This window comes from Silene latifolia, chromosome 10 (assembly GCF_048544455.1).
Source record: "Silene latifolia isolate original U9 population chromosome 10, ASM4854445v1, whole genome shotgun sequence".
Taxonomy (NCBI): Eukaryota; Viridiplantae; Streptophyta; class Magnoliopsida; order Caryophyllales; family Caryophyllaceae; genus Silene; species Silene latifolia.
In genome coordinates this window covers 46,662,240-46,676,400 of record NC_133535.1, presented here as the reverse complement: position 1 = coordinate 46,676,400, position 14,161 = coordinate 46,662,240, and the positions used below count along the sequence as shown (strand labels likewise).

Here is a 14,161-nt window from a genome sequence, read left to right as displayed (position 1 = left end):
TATTAGGCGAAGATATCTCATTATTCCAGAAAAGGTTAGTAATTTAATAATGTGTTTATTACTTTTTTTAAATTAGAGCTAATGTTGTCTTGCTTTTCGCTATATATACCATGATGTTGCTAATGTTGTCTTGCTTGCTTCTATATATACCATAATGTCTTCTCTTTGTTTTTTCCGCAGTATGCAATCAACCCGTCACAATGATTGAGCAAAGTACTCAAGTATAGATATAGACGAGGTAAGAGACATGTGGGGTAACTACGTCTTAGAATATATTAGAAATGCATGATACTCAGAGTTTAGATCAACTTATTAGTAAATTTTTTGTTGAAGTTAGGGAATGATTAGTTCATGTAAATTCAACTCCTTGTAATTATATATATATATATATATATATATATATATATATATATATATATATATATATATATATATAGGAATGAGATCATGTGAGTATTAGTTATATATTTGAGGATTGAGGATTAATACTATGATAGGTATTTAGGGTAGAAACAAGGAAGGGCAAATCTGTAATTTTAACACTCCCCTATATAAACCACGTTTTAGAACAAATACCGTTATTTCCTCTTTTTTCTTCTTCTCCCTTCAACTTCTCTCTCTCTCGTAGCTTTTTCCTCCATTGTTGAATGGAAAACCCTAGAATTTAGGCGTCATCTCCGTTTTTCGTCGTCATTCTTCACAATTATCATATTATTCCAACTAGTTCGTTTGCTCAGGTACGTAATTGGCGTTTTTCGTCCCTAAATTTCTAATTCGTTGTAACATTACTCTGTTTGTTCTTGTTTCGTTTCTATAATTTGAATTTCATCTTCCTTTTGTTTGTTATTTTCAATTTAATTTTGTGTTTCCTCAAACTTGATGACGTTTTTGTTGTATTTCCAGGTTTCTTTGCTCATTCTTCACAATTATCATATTATTCCAATTATTTCCTTTGTTCGTGCACGTAATTCCTGTTTTTCGTCCTTATGTTTCGCCTTCGTTCTTATCTTTTACTCTGTTTGTTCTTCTTCTCGTTTATATGCTTTGAATTTCATCTTGATTTATTTGTTATTTTCAGTTTACTTTTGTGCTTCCTTAAAATTCGGTACGTTTTTGTTTGCTTTCCAGATTTTCCTGCTCAAATCTCTGCGTATTCAATCCTCATTGCGATGTCTGGTATGTTATTTTCCTTAATTTTGTACTTTCAGCGTATTTTGAAATCTCTGTGTATTCTCTCTTTATTTTGTGCTTTCAGTTTTCAATCACATGTTCGTTATACTTTTGGTAAATATTTTATGTTCATTGACGTTCTTATTTTGCTCAATATGTGATATTGTCTTCTACAACTGGTGATATTGTTTTGTTGATCTGTACCATTGTCTATTCACGTTTGTGATATTGTTTTTCAACTTCATGTGTGATATTTGTTCCAGAGTACGTGATATTGTTTTCCTGGATATGTGATATTGTACAGGCACGTGTGTGATATTGTTCCTGCAACATTCCTACTGATATCGTTTTCCATCTTCATGTGTGATATTTATCCCAAACAACGTGATATTGTTTCCCTGGATATGTGATATTGTTTAGCCACTTGTGTGATTTTGATTTCCTTCATATCTTTAAGACTTTTTCTTGTTATTTTACATTTTACTTTTCTTGCCAGATCCTACAAGTAATGTCACTTCTTCTTCCTGTAATGATCTTCATGTCTCTCGCCATTACGTCCGAAGATAGTATCTTGCTATTGTTGATTCTTCACTTACTTCTCTTGTTGAACCACCCGATGCATCTAGTTCTACTCCACATGTTGAACAACATTCTGTTCCTTCTCGTGTGCATCAACTACTTTTGGACTCCACACCTGGTGGTAGTGAATTGTGGACAAGGAATGTTGCACCTGAGTTTAAACCTTATATTGGCCAGTTGTTTGGGACGTTGGCAGAAGCTATTAGTTTTTATGATGTGTATGCAGAAGCATGTGGTTTTGAACCTAGGAAGTCTTCTCAAAAAAGGGTTGTATCTGGTGATGTGAAGTATAAATATGTTGTTTGCAACCGTGAAGGTTTTAGAGATCGTAAGAGGAAGGCTATTGTTTTAGATAGTGGAAAGGAGCAGGCAACTCCCAGGCCTTTTGATATCAGGAACACTAAATTAACTAGGATTGGTTGTCTTTGCTATGATTGAGTTTCGCTATAATGGGGATGGTTATGTTGTTTTTCAGTTTCGTGAGTGGCATAATCACCGTCTTTGTTCACTTAGAAATCAACAGTTTCAAAAAAAACACAGGCACCTCCATCTTTACCATAAAAAGACAATTATTGATCATTTAAGGGTTAATCAAGGGCCAACAAGGGCATTTAGAAATGTCAAGGAATATGTAGATGGCTATGAGAATGTTGGAGCTCAACTGGTTGATTTTAAGAATTTTGGAAGGGATATCAAATGTTTCATAGGAGACCGGGATGCTCAACTGTTTGTTAACTATTTTGAGGATAAACGTGATACCAGTGAAGGTTTTTACTTTGCTTATGAGGTGGATTCTGGTAAATGCTTGGTTCGTGCGTTTTGGTGTGATGCAGAGTCTCGTAGAAACTACGCTTTGTTTGGTGATTACATTACTTACGATCCAACTTACAATACGAATAAGTATTGTATGCTTTTCACTCCTTTTTTTGCGCGTAGACCACCACAAAAGGTCAGTTACTTTTGCTTCTGCGTTGCTTTTTCATGAGGATGAAGATTCTTTCACATGGGTCTTTCAAAAGTTCCTTGATGCTATGGATGGGACGAGAGCCCACACTGTATAATAAGCGATCGGTGTCTTTGGAATAAAGCTGGGTTTGCGTGCTGTCTTCAAACATGCTAATCGCAGATATTGCATGTGGCATATCATGCAAAAGGTTACTGATAAGGTTGGGCCTGCAATTTCGAGAGAGACTGATTTTGTCAGCCGTTTGAATGCTATTGTTTGGGATGCTGAGTTAGAACCTCTTGAATTTGAAGAAAAGTGGTGTCAGTTGGTCAATGAGCATAATCTTGATGGTAATTCCTGGTTGTCAACCATGTTTAGAAAAAGGAGGAAATGGATCCCAGCTTATTTTCGTGATGTTCCTATGGGTTGTCTATTACGAACAACTCAACGTTCTGAGAGTCAGAATAATTTTTTCAAGCGTTTTGAAAATGCACATGGTACACTTGTTGAATTCTTGATGCGGTTTCAAAGTGCCATTGATGTACAACGCCATACTCAAAAACAACTTGATAGAGACGATGATTGTACTCTTCCACAATTAGCGACTTCTCTTAAGTTGGAAGCTCATGCTTCCAAGGTTTATACAAATGCTGCTTTCTCAGATTTTCAAGTAGAAGCTTCTGCTTCTATTTGTTCCCTTAGTGTTGGTGGCTTCACACCACCTGCAAACGGTGTAGAATTAATTGGTATTGCTGATGCCAAAACACAGAAGACCTACCAAGTCGTCTACAATTCTCTAACGAATGACGCTGAATGTTCTTGCAAGTTGTTCAACAGGAAGGGTATTATTTCTAGACACATTATCGGGTTTACTCGGAAAACAAGTCCACACTTTGCCCGATAAATACATTCTTATGCGGTGGACCAAGAATGCACATAAGATCCCTCTTTATGGTCCACATGGTGAGTTAATCGAGGATTTTGATGCCACTGATTTACGAAAGATGGAAATGTGCGAGGTTATGGTCGAGTTCTACGCGACCATCGGTGTGCTCAAGAATGTGCCTACGAAGGAGATCATCGATCTTGTTGACACCCTTAAACAATTCGGGGTGAAACTCAATCCGCAATCAGAGTCAATGACCAAAGAGCAGGGGTTGGAGATGCTTCTCGGGTGCAGTTCCTCAAGCGAGGTGAGGATTTTACCACCTCGTCGGGCAAAGAACAAGGGTAGCGGGAAGAGAATGATCTCCAAAATGCAACAATGCATAGCTAAAGCGGAGAAGCCTAAAAGGCTTTGTCGTAATTGCAAACAAATGGCTCACCATGATAAACGAATCGTCCTAATGCTTTTGTACCGATGCCGACAATAAGGTATGTTCACCATGAACAGTCTATGTATGAAACTTTTTATCTATCTTTGTATGGTCACGAGTCGAAACAATACCATATGTTATTTAAAATAATATCACATCTTATGCTAAACAGTATCACTATTTGACGATACCAGAATGTGATATTATTTGAGGATAACAGAATGTGTCAACACATCTGTCTTAACTTTCTTTTATATTTTCCTGGTAATTTAAGAAACAATACCACATACTGTTAGAAATAATATCACACTTTTGTAGTACACAGTATCACTGCTTGAGGGTAAGAGAATGTGATATTGCTTGTAATTGTTTACGAGATAGAAACAATATCACACTTCATTTGAAATAATATCACTCCTTATATAAAATAATATCACTGTTTCACCTTTTTGTGTTTTCGGGGTAGTTGGGATGAGGATGATCTTCGATGATGGTTGATCGGTCGAAGGAGTTTTTGTTGATGGCGCTCATTGATTATAGCAAAGACAAATAGACGACATTCTATATGACTAGTATATTAATATAGCCTACAACATTCATTAAAGTATAGATTATACTTTATTTTTAATAGAAAGTACTCGTACTCGGATAGTATTTGATTATTTTATTTGTCTCAGTTGTCTTGTTTTTGTATTTTGTGATACTGAGAAACAATATCACACCTTACATTTATATATTTCACATCTTACTCTAAACAGTATCACTACATCAGGAGTATTATATATGCCTTTTGCTTTAAGATTTTCACATCTTGTGTTTTGTGTGTTCTCAAAATATGGCAGTTCATAATATGGCAGTTTTCTAACACAATATCAACTTGTGTACACAACAATATCACAACATAGTGAAAACAATATCAACGTAAGACTTAAACTAACATATTCATATTGTGATATTGTTTATACATTCAAGTGATATTGTTTAACATACTGTGCGATACTGAGAAGCAATATCAACCTGTGTACACAACAATATCACAACATTCTAAAAACAATATCAACGTGAGATTTAACAATCCATATCCATAGTGATATTTAAAAGTAAACAGTGTGGTATTGTTTTAGCCCTGTGTGATATTGAGAAGCAATATCACAGCAACTATTACACAATATCACACCAAACGTGAAATAATATCACACTTTAGCATCAGTTAGATGACATCCAAAATAAGCATCAATACTTTACCATTATAAAAAGTTACCATTAAATTCGTTTTTAGTTTAATTAGCATCAGTTTTGTACTACCATTACATAGCCTTTACTTTAATTACAACTTCGTTCTAACAAATATAGTAGTGCTAATTCCTTCCTCTTCCTCTCCCGCGGTTCTTCGGATTTGCAACGGTCTTAATCCTACCACGTTTGTATGTTACTGCGGGCTCGTTCCTACGATCTTCAGCATCTTTTCCGGAATCAGTTCCTCTGTAAAGCATATCCATACCAACAGTCATTTATTATTTCTGGACACCTTTGTCCTAATTACTATCTATCTTTTTGTATATACAACTGTAAATTGTTTTTACCTTTTCCTAGGAGATTGCCGAAGAATTGGCAATTCTGTGTTAATAATCGGTTTCTTAGTACAATCCTCCTTTCTTTGTTTCCGGAACATCTTCTTTATTTGCCTCCTCCACAACAACATCAGCATTCTCTTTTGTTTGAACTTTCGCCATTGGTACTTCCTCTTTCGCTTCCCTTTCGCCTTTTCGTTGTTCTTCTCTGTTGCTTCAATGTCTTCCATATTTCATCCTTCCCATCTGAAAATTCTTTTACTTTTTCGATCAAAGGTGTTCTGTTCTCATTTATGTCAGCTAAAAGCAATGTCTTTGCCATTTCTAGCCGATAGTATCGCCTATACACTTTTTGGTTCAGGTCGGCTTCAAACATCACACCCTCATATCGAATCATGTGCATCATTAAGAAGTTCCCAGACTCAGTATTGTTCATCTCTGTCTTTTGCCAAGGGAAGTTGATGTTGACAACATCAAACGTTATTATATCATCTGCTCTTTCCACTTTCTTCTTTGCTAAGTAGTCACTCATGTGCTCCGCCTACAATATTACGGTTCACCATTAGTAATAACTTCACAAACACAAAAAATCCATTATTTCAATGTTACTATACAGCAAGCAATACTTTAAAGAACTATCAATTAATCATACCACCAAATCTGCAACTTTGTGTATTTGTGTTTGCTCCCAGTCGGGGTACTCTGTGTTGTCCAGCACTTCCACTGTCTCGGTTTTGAAATTTATACAAACACAGAAATAATGCTCTTTCCATACCATTGGAATAAAAACCAGATCTGCTTGCAGGTTACAGGGAATTGTGTTTCTTCTAATGAATTCGTCCCATTCTTCGAACATCTTTTCTTTAATCAATTCCCTGTCTCCAGCTCCTTCGGTTTTAATTTCCTGTTTTGAATATATATGTTACAAGTCCTATTTTTGTTTTAAAGAGTGATTATATTTAAACAAACTAAATGGACAGCTTACCATGTGTCGAATCCCAAAAAACATCACACTTGTTTCACATTTTTCTGTGTGCTCAATATGGTTCAGAATGAGGGACCAACATTCAATCACATTGCTCTTCGACATGCTCATTTGGAAGCAACGATAATATATCATTTCGACAAGACATTGATCATTACCTGAATTTGGCAACCACCTCACTTGCTCCAAACATTAACACAAACCAAATTAAAATAGTGCACACAATATCACACTTCTCTAAAAACAATATCACATCCCTTAAGAAAAAAGATCACAAAAATAGCAGTTATGATAAAATAAAAGTACCAACAAATTTAAATAGTGCAAACAATATCACACTACTCTGAAAATAATATCACACTCTTCATGAAACAAAGTATCACGTAAACATACTCTAATGGGAAACGTGGTCGTCCAATAGGCGAGAGTCAAGCACTTGTTTCCTCATGGTCAACATCTTTGCACACAAAGTGATTTGTTTGCCTTCATAAACCTTGAGACGACCTCCACAAGAGAATCCGCCACACCACAGTTGTATGTGCTACCAAGGCCATCCGATTTCCCCCTCCTCTCGCTTCCCACCACACCGCAGAACCATCTTCTACCACACCTACAACAATATTTATTTTTGTTATTTGAATATATAATGCTTATATATAATTAAAATAAGTCAGTGTTGAAGAAGATAACCTGTTTTTTTTTTGTACGGGAGTTTGAACATTCTTTTTCCCGCCTTTCCCTCTCTTTCTTTTGCTTCTTTGCTTTCCTCTTTGCTACTAATCTAGGCAACAAGTGCCCCTTTGATTGCATTAAGGTTTGTAACCTTCCTCGGGACTGACTCCTAAATTTATTTAAATCGCTCAACACAAGCGTGGCTGCAATCTCCCCCCTGTACAACTGCCTCTTCTTTTCATCGTTCAGTTAACATTTAAAATCTTCACCCACAAAAAACATCATGTGGAACATCATGAATAATCCACAATCCAGGTTCAACTCTTGTGTTTGCCAATCAAAGGCGACATTTGTCAGCACATAGTCCTGTATTTTCGCCCCACTTGCATAACCTTCTTTGTTGAGGTAGTGCCCGTAAATGACTCCTGTTTATGTTTATAAAAATACCTATCAAATTTCATTCTTTAGCTAACAAAAGCATTATATCTTTAGTTCTTATTTTTAAATATAGTACTTACAGTTAAATGAGCAAGGTGTACATGCTCCTCGTCCTCAAAATGTTCATAATCTCGGTTGTCCAAGTAGAACATTTTTTCCCTCTTCTTTGTCAATACGGACGCAAATGTAGTGGTCTTGATATAGCAAAGGTATGAACACCTATAGAAATATTATATAGAAAATAACACTGTCATTCACAGACCATAGCATACAATATCACAAGTCTTGAATAACAATATCACAGAATATATAATACAAAGTATCACAACTAAAATAGCTACCCGATTTAAGAAACAATTTCAATACTTACTTCGACAATATCGGATAATTAACTTAACAAGTATTAGATAATTAACTTAACAAAGATATCAGAACTAAAAGTACTTTTAAATTCTTACCATATCTGAATTTAAATTCAGTGGCTGTTTATATTGATTTGACCATGTATCCCATGTCCTCCATACGTCTTCCTTCAGTCTTGTCAGTTCATCAACATTTTCTTCATCTACCAATAAGATTTTCTCCATACCACCCTGTTTGTTTATAACAGAATTGATTAGTCGTGTTGATAGATTTTTCCACGTAATTTAAAACACAAGGAACACATGAGGTTTATGTTTCCCATACCGAGTGGGCAAGGCCATAGAAAATCCTTGTCGGTCTGTTGCTGTCTTTTGGCGCCATTTCCAAGTGATTGAGCAATATTGCCCATGCCTCAATAACCACTGCTTCTATTTTAGTGTCAGGCAACAAAGACTCAATATCGCTCTTTGGTATGTTATGGTAAATACCAAAGTCACGGATAATCTCCTGTACCATTTTCCAAAAAAATTAGCATATTAGTTTTAAAATTATTTTTATGCAGTAGATTAATTAATTTCTTAGATTCAAAAAATAAACTTACGTCTTCTTAATCGCATGATCTGTAAGGAAGCAATAATCCATTACTTCCTTCCGACGCTTCAAGACAGTCTCAAATAAATGGTCTGTCTCGAACATGAAATCGAGACAAGTGCAAAGATCCCTGTCTGGTAAACCACAGTCCATAGTACACCCCAAATTATGAGGTACCATATCTCGCCGATTCGGGTATTTTGTTCATCTTTGTCGCATGCAACAAATAGTCATTGATGCTCCATGTTCTCTCTGTTTCCAATCGAACATTTGGAAGAACCTCCTTCTTCGAGACCCCACACTTTTATCATCATTTTTCTCCCTGACCTCTTTTCCGGACTCCACGTTCTTATTATTCGGGTCCTCAACATCTTCTCCAATTCCCTCCTTAACATTTGTTACGTCCTCAACATTTCTTTGCCTTCTCAACAGTCTTGGTCCCTCCTAAACCATCCTTTTTTACGGCCTCCTCATTCATTTCCTGAACCTTCTCAACAGTCTTGGTCCCTGCTAAACCAACATTGATTACACCTTCATCAAGCTGTGTCAACACATCTGTCTCCTCATTTATTTTTCCACACTGTTTTTCACCGTCTTCTTCATTTAGTGTATCACGATTCAACTCTTCAACGGGACTTCGTACTCCTACACCAATACTGGATATAACATCATTCAATTTTGAATTCATGTCATTATCCAGTCCATCATCTTCGTCTTCATCATCACCACTGCCCAAGTTAGTAACATCATTCATATCATCATCCTGTTGTTTGTCATCACATTCCAAGTCATCATCACATTACGTAGATCTTTATCCGTACATCCACCGTATTTTTGTTCAATTCCTTGTCTTCGCACTTTCAACATTTCAGTCAAACATCAAATGGCATCCCTTCTTTTGCTTTCTTCATTTCATATGACCTCGCTATCAACATGTCCACCAAGTTATGATACCCAACATCTTTCATGAAAGGCAGCGTTTGAGTCTCCGTTGTACTCTTTTCAGGATTCCCAATCTCTTCTTCAGTTAAAGACATGTTCTTTAGGATCAACATTTTCCGCACCATTTACCTTCGCACTAGCTTGTGTAGATGTAGTTGCTTCACCCATTGAACTCTTTGCTTTCATAGTGATCAGTTTTCTCATGTTACGTACATACCTACCTATGAACAATTCATTGTCCCTCTTCATACGTAGATAAATTTCATGAGCACGCTGCCAAATTACAAAATAAATATATTAAACACTAAAATACACTCTTTGATAATAAGAACAAATGACACAATAATAAGGTTATTTAATATCAACTTTCATAACAATATCACAACCTATTACAAATAATATCACACTAGTGCAAAAACAATATCATAACAATTTATAAATCAATATCACAACAATCTGTTATTCAATATCATTTGCTTTTCTAAACAATATCACAATTATCAATTAAGAATATCACAATATCATACAATATATCAAGCAATATCATATCTAAAATAATTATCAGAGTAAATGCTTTGATTCAATATCAATATCATAATAATATCACATCAGACTCAAAACAATATCACACTAGTTCAAAAACAATATCACAATAATATTTTAATATCATAGCTAAAATAATTATCAGTTAGGAATTTATTTCATTAGTGCTTACATCCATTGCCCTTGCTCTGATTTGTTCATCGGTTTCAACACCACTAGGCAACTTCACCATCATATACCCCTCTTTTGCTTCCACTTCAGCTTCATGATCGACGCGTCCGAGTCGGTAATATCTCTGGAGCTGTGAAGAATATGGTGTTTTTTTAGGGACTTCTTTGTTGTCGATGGATGGGGTCTTGAATCTTTGATATTGGAGCATTCCCCAAAGATCCTGTTTTTTCTCATCATCCACTCTCTTTGACAATTTTTTATCGTCCCAATGTTGGATGAGTGGTAAAGTGTGTTCCAAAACATCACCCTTGAAATCAAACCTATGCATATATGCTAGCATAATAACTATTACGCATCCACCGACAAAGTTGACTTTCCCCCTTCTTTGAACACCCTAACACTTCTAACCATTTCCTCAAATACGTATTCACACCAATCAAATTGGCTTATCCTTGTCACATGCTCAACAGCCTTTACCAGTTTCAAATCCAGAGATTTATTTGAAGACGGTGCAAGGAAAATAGACATGCTGTAAATTACAAACATTCTTTTAAATTCATCCCCTGCATCATTACATTCCATCAGTCTTTCATGCACATCTTTGACCATAATTGGAGCTGAAGTACTCTCCAATCCAAACTTTGCCCTCCATGCATTTTTCAGCTTTGTGTCTGTCACAGCAGTGATGTTTCCCATGTGAGCGACGTCCACTTTCCGACCTTGTCGAGGAAGTTGAAATATGTCATGCACATCGTCTTTCGTCAATAGGAAATCAAATTTCTTTGTTTTGAACATGTTGCTTGTGTGATCAAATGCCTTCAAAGAACATTTTTAATTCCATGTGGAATTTTTGTTAGTTTTAACTCTAACAATCCACCAAAGCCAACATCATAAATGACCTTCCTTTGTTCTTCATTTAAGTTGGCAATCAACTCAACCAATTTCAGTGGCCTACATTTAGTTTGAAACGGTTGCACCTTCTTCTTTTTCGATCTCAGTCGCTCTACCTCGCATCTGTACCACCAATTCGGCATCTTTGTTTCTATCAGTTTTTGATTTCTTTTTTGATGGTTGGCCCTTTCTTTTGTTGACGGCAGGATGCTCTTCAATTTCATTTTGTACCACCATTTCGTCAGGTTTACTTTTATTTTCATTACCATTTTTTGACCTCTTGCTTGGTTGTTCAACCTCATCATTTTTTGACCTCCTCTTTCTTGTGTATGTTTTTTCAGGTTGTTTTGAAGCTGTCAAGTCCATTCTCATTTGAATCAATATCACACTTCATTAGACATAATTTCACACCTTATTCAAAACAACATCACTATTGTATGTCACTGGTAATAAGTATTTTAAAAGGAGTATACAGTTTTGTATTTTTGTAAACACTATCAATAATAGAACTACACAAAATTCATGAAGATTCAGTACCACTAATATTCAGATTCAATATCGACCATACAAGTAATGAGATTACAAGTTTGTCTTCCTCATTGCCAACACATATATCAACGTTATTCATTGTACTGAACAGAAACTGTCAATTCATGGACCTCATTGTCAAACAAATTCAATTCAGTGTTATGAAATTGTACTCGTTCACATTTAACCAAACGTTTAACCCTAATTTTCGCGATTCAAACAATTTGCAACCGTTTTTTTTACAAATTCACAATTTTGAACTTACAATTTCACAATCGAACAGTGTTCAAACGAATAATTAAACGGTTTATTATGTTAAACAGTTTGTTAACCTGTTGTAACCCTAATTTTTCACAATTAAACAATGTCGAACTTTGAATATCACAAATAAGCAATGGAACAGTGTTTAAACATAAATTTCTTCATTGAATATGTTAAAACCTATTCTTAATTGATAAAAACAGTACGTAATACTTATTTTACAGTTCGAACAATGTCGAACCCTAATTTGACGCAGTCGCACAATATTCAACGCTAATTTAGCAGATTTAAAGAGGAAAATATGCAATTTCAATGTAGAATGAGAAAAACATTCAATTAACAACTACGAAGTTGTACAATTATATGAAAATTATTGGAAATTAACGAAGTTTATCAATAATTTTGATACTTAAACTAACAAATACTCGATTTTAACAATGATTTCACTAAAATTGAAGTCCTCGAGAGAATTAAGATAGAAATTGTACCTGATTTTCAGTGAAAATGCAATTGAATTGAACAATGATTAGTATTTTCCCGTAAATTGTTGTTGATTCGCGTTAATAATCAGGAATTTTAGTGGTTTTTTGAGTTTTTAGAGAGAGAAAGTGAGAAGTTGAAAAAACTGTTGCGCGGTTATGAATTTCGAAAGGCGTGCGTGTCTGTTTTGTTACCTTTTTTTTTAAGTGATATTGTTTAGTTTAATGCGCGATATTGTATCCGTTACTCAATCCTCAAATATTTAGGGGTTCTCACCGGATCCCGACTCTATATATATATATATATATATATATATATATATATATATATATATATATATATGATCTTTCTTTGTTGTGGTTGAATTGAATCTATTGAGTTCGATGAACCCATTTGTGATTTATCTGGTCTTTGGTATATGGTGTCTTTGATATATGCAGGTTTTTGAATGGCATGAAACAAATTTAATTTTTCAAAACATTAGGAGTTCGTAATAAAAACGGTTACTAAAAAAAAAAACCGTTGTGAAGCCTTTCACAACGGTTAATAAAAATAACACCGTTGTGAATGACTTTCACAAATACCCGCGCATAATATTCAACAACAGGTTTTAATCGAAGAACCGTTGTTAAAAATCTTCACAATTTTGGAGGTAAAATTACAACAACGGGTATTAAACTAAGAACCGTTGTTACTAAAACTTTCAACAACGGGTATGTAGCATAAACCCGTTGTCAAAAGACTTCACAATTTTGGAGGGAAAGTTACAACAACGGTTATACATATGACAACCGTTGTTATATTATTCCCTCCAAATTTTTGAAACACTTTCCACAACGGAGAACACCCAACAACAACGGCTTTTAACCGTGGTGAATACTTTAGACAACGGTTTCATTAAATAACCAAACCGTTGTAAATACCTTCTACAACGGCCGCTTTAACAAAGTCCGCTTTCTGTTTTTACAACGGTTTTTACCCGTTGTTATAGGCTGTATCTGTAGTAGTGCAATTTTTGTCCTTTTTAAGCTAAACCAAGTGGCTACTCCATCCATAGCAAATTAGTTTTGGGACGGAACCTCCTTAATCTTGTAAAGTGAACATTCTCTCCTCCTCGGTGGGCGCGACCCAGGCCCATGTGTGATTCTAACAATAATGCTATCATTATTATGTTGGTCATTGAAATTTTCGTGAACAAACATAAATCTAGATGTTTTCACGTTTGTGCAAATAAAGCCCTATTTCATACTATGTAATCTGCTATCTGTGTAATATTCCCCCACCATTGTCGAGTACTGCACCCAATCACTACGCCAAATAATAGTTGCAACAACTGTAACACCCCCATACTCCAATTGCCTTACCAGGACCACTTAAGGCATGAAAGTGCTACCATCTCGATTACCCGAGGCAATGATAATCATAAGACAATAAAGAAACATATTTAAATAGTAAATAACGTTTAATGTGATTACATGCCAAAAGCCAAAACTGATAAAGAGATACAAGTTCTCCAAAACTGTCTACAATCAAAAGACTATAAAACTATCAAACACAGCGGAAGACTTCTAAACTGCATCGTGATGACTCCTCCCAGATATCCCATACGCATCAGCTCATACCTGCTCAATAACTGCTCACCACCCCCGAATGGATCACCACAGTTTTTAAAACATTTAAACGGGGTCAGTACTAATCACACAATTTATATAAC

The 14,161-nt window shown here is 35.3% G+C and overlaps 1 protein-coding gene across 1 annotated transcript; it reads left to right on the top strand.

The window, feature by feature from the left end:
* Positions 1–490: 490 nt before the first annotated feature.
* Positions 491–4,068, top strand: LOC141607540 (protein FAR1-RELATED SEQUENCE 5-like). Its single transcript, XM_074426894.1, has 6 exons — positions 491–497; positions 1,079–1,176; positions 1,738–2,118; positions 2,225–2,698; positions 2,838–3,441; positions 3,533–4,068. Exons 1-6 carry the CDS (start codon positions 491–493, stop codon positions 4,066–4,068), a joined length of 2,100 nt encoding a protein of 699 aa, XP_074282995.1.
* The last annotated feature ends 10,093 nt before the right edge of the window (positions 4,069–14,161 follow it).

Coding starts and splice junctions, on each gene's coding strand:
- LOC141607540 (XM_074426894.1), top strand. Junction 1,177..1,737: donor AATCCTCATTGCGATGTCTG/GTATGTTATTTT, acceptor GTCCGAAGATAG/TATCTTGCTATTGTTGATTC. Junction 2,119..2,224: donor TAGATAGTGGAAAGGAGCAG/GCAACTCCCAGG, acceptor GTTGTTTTTCAG/TTTCGTGAGTGGCATAATCA.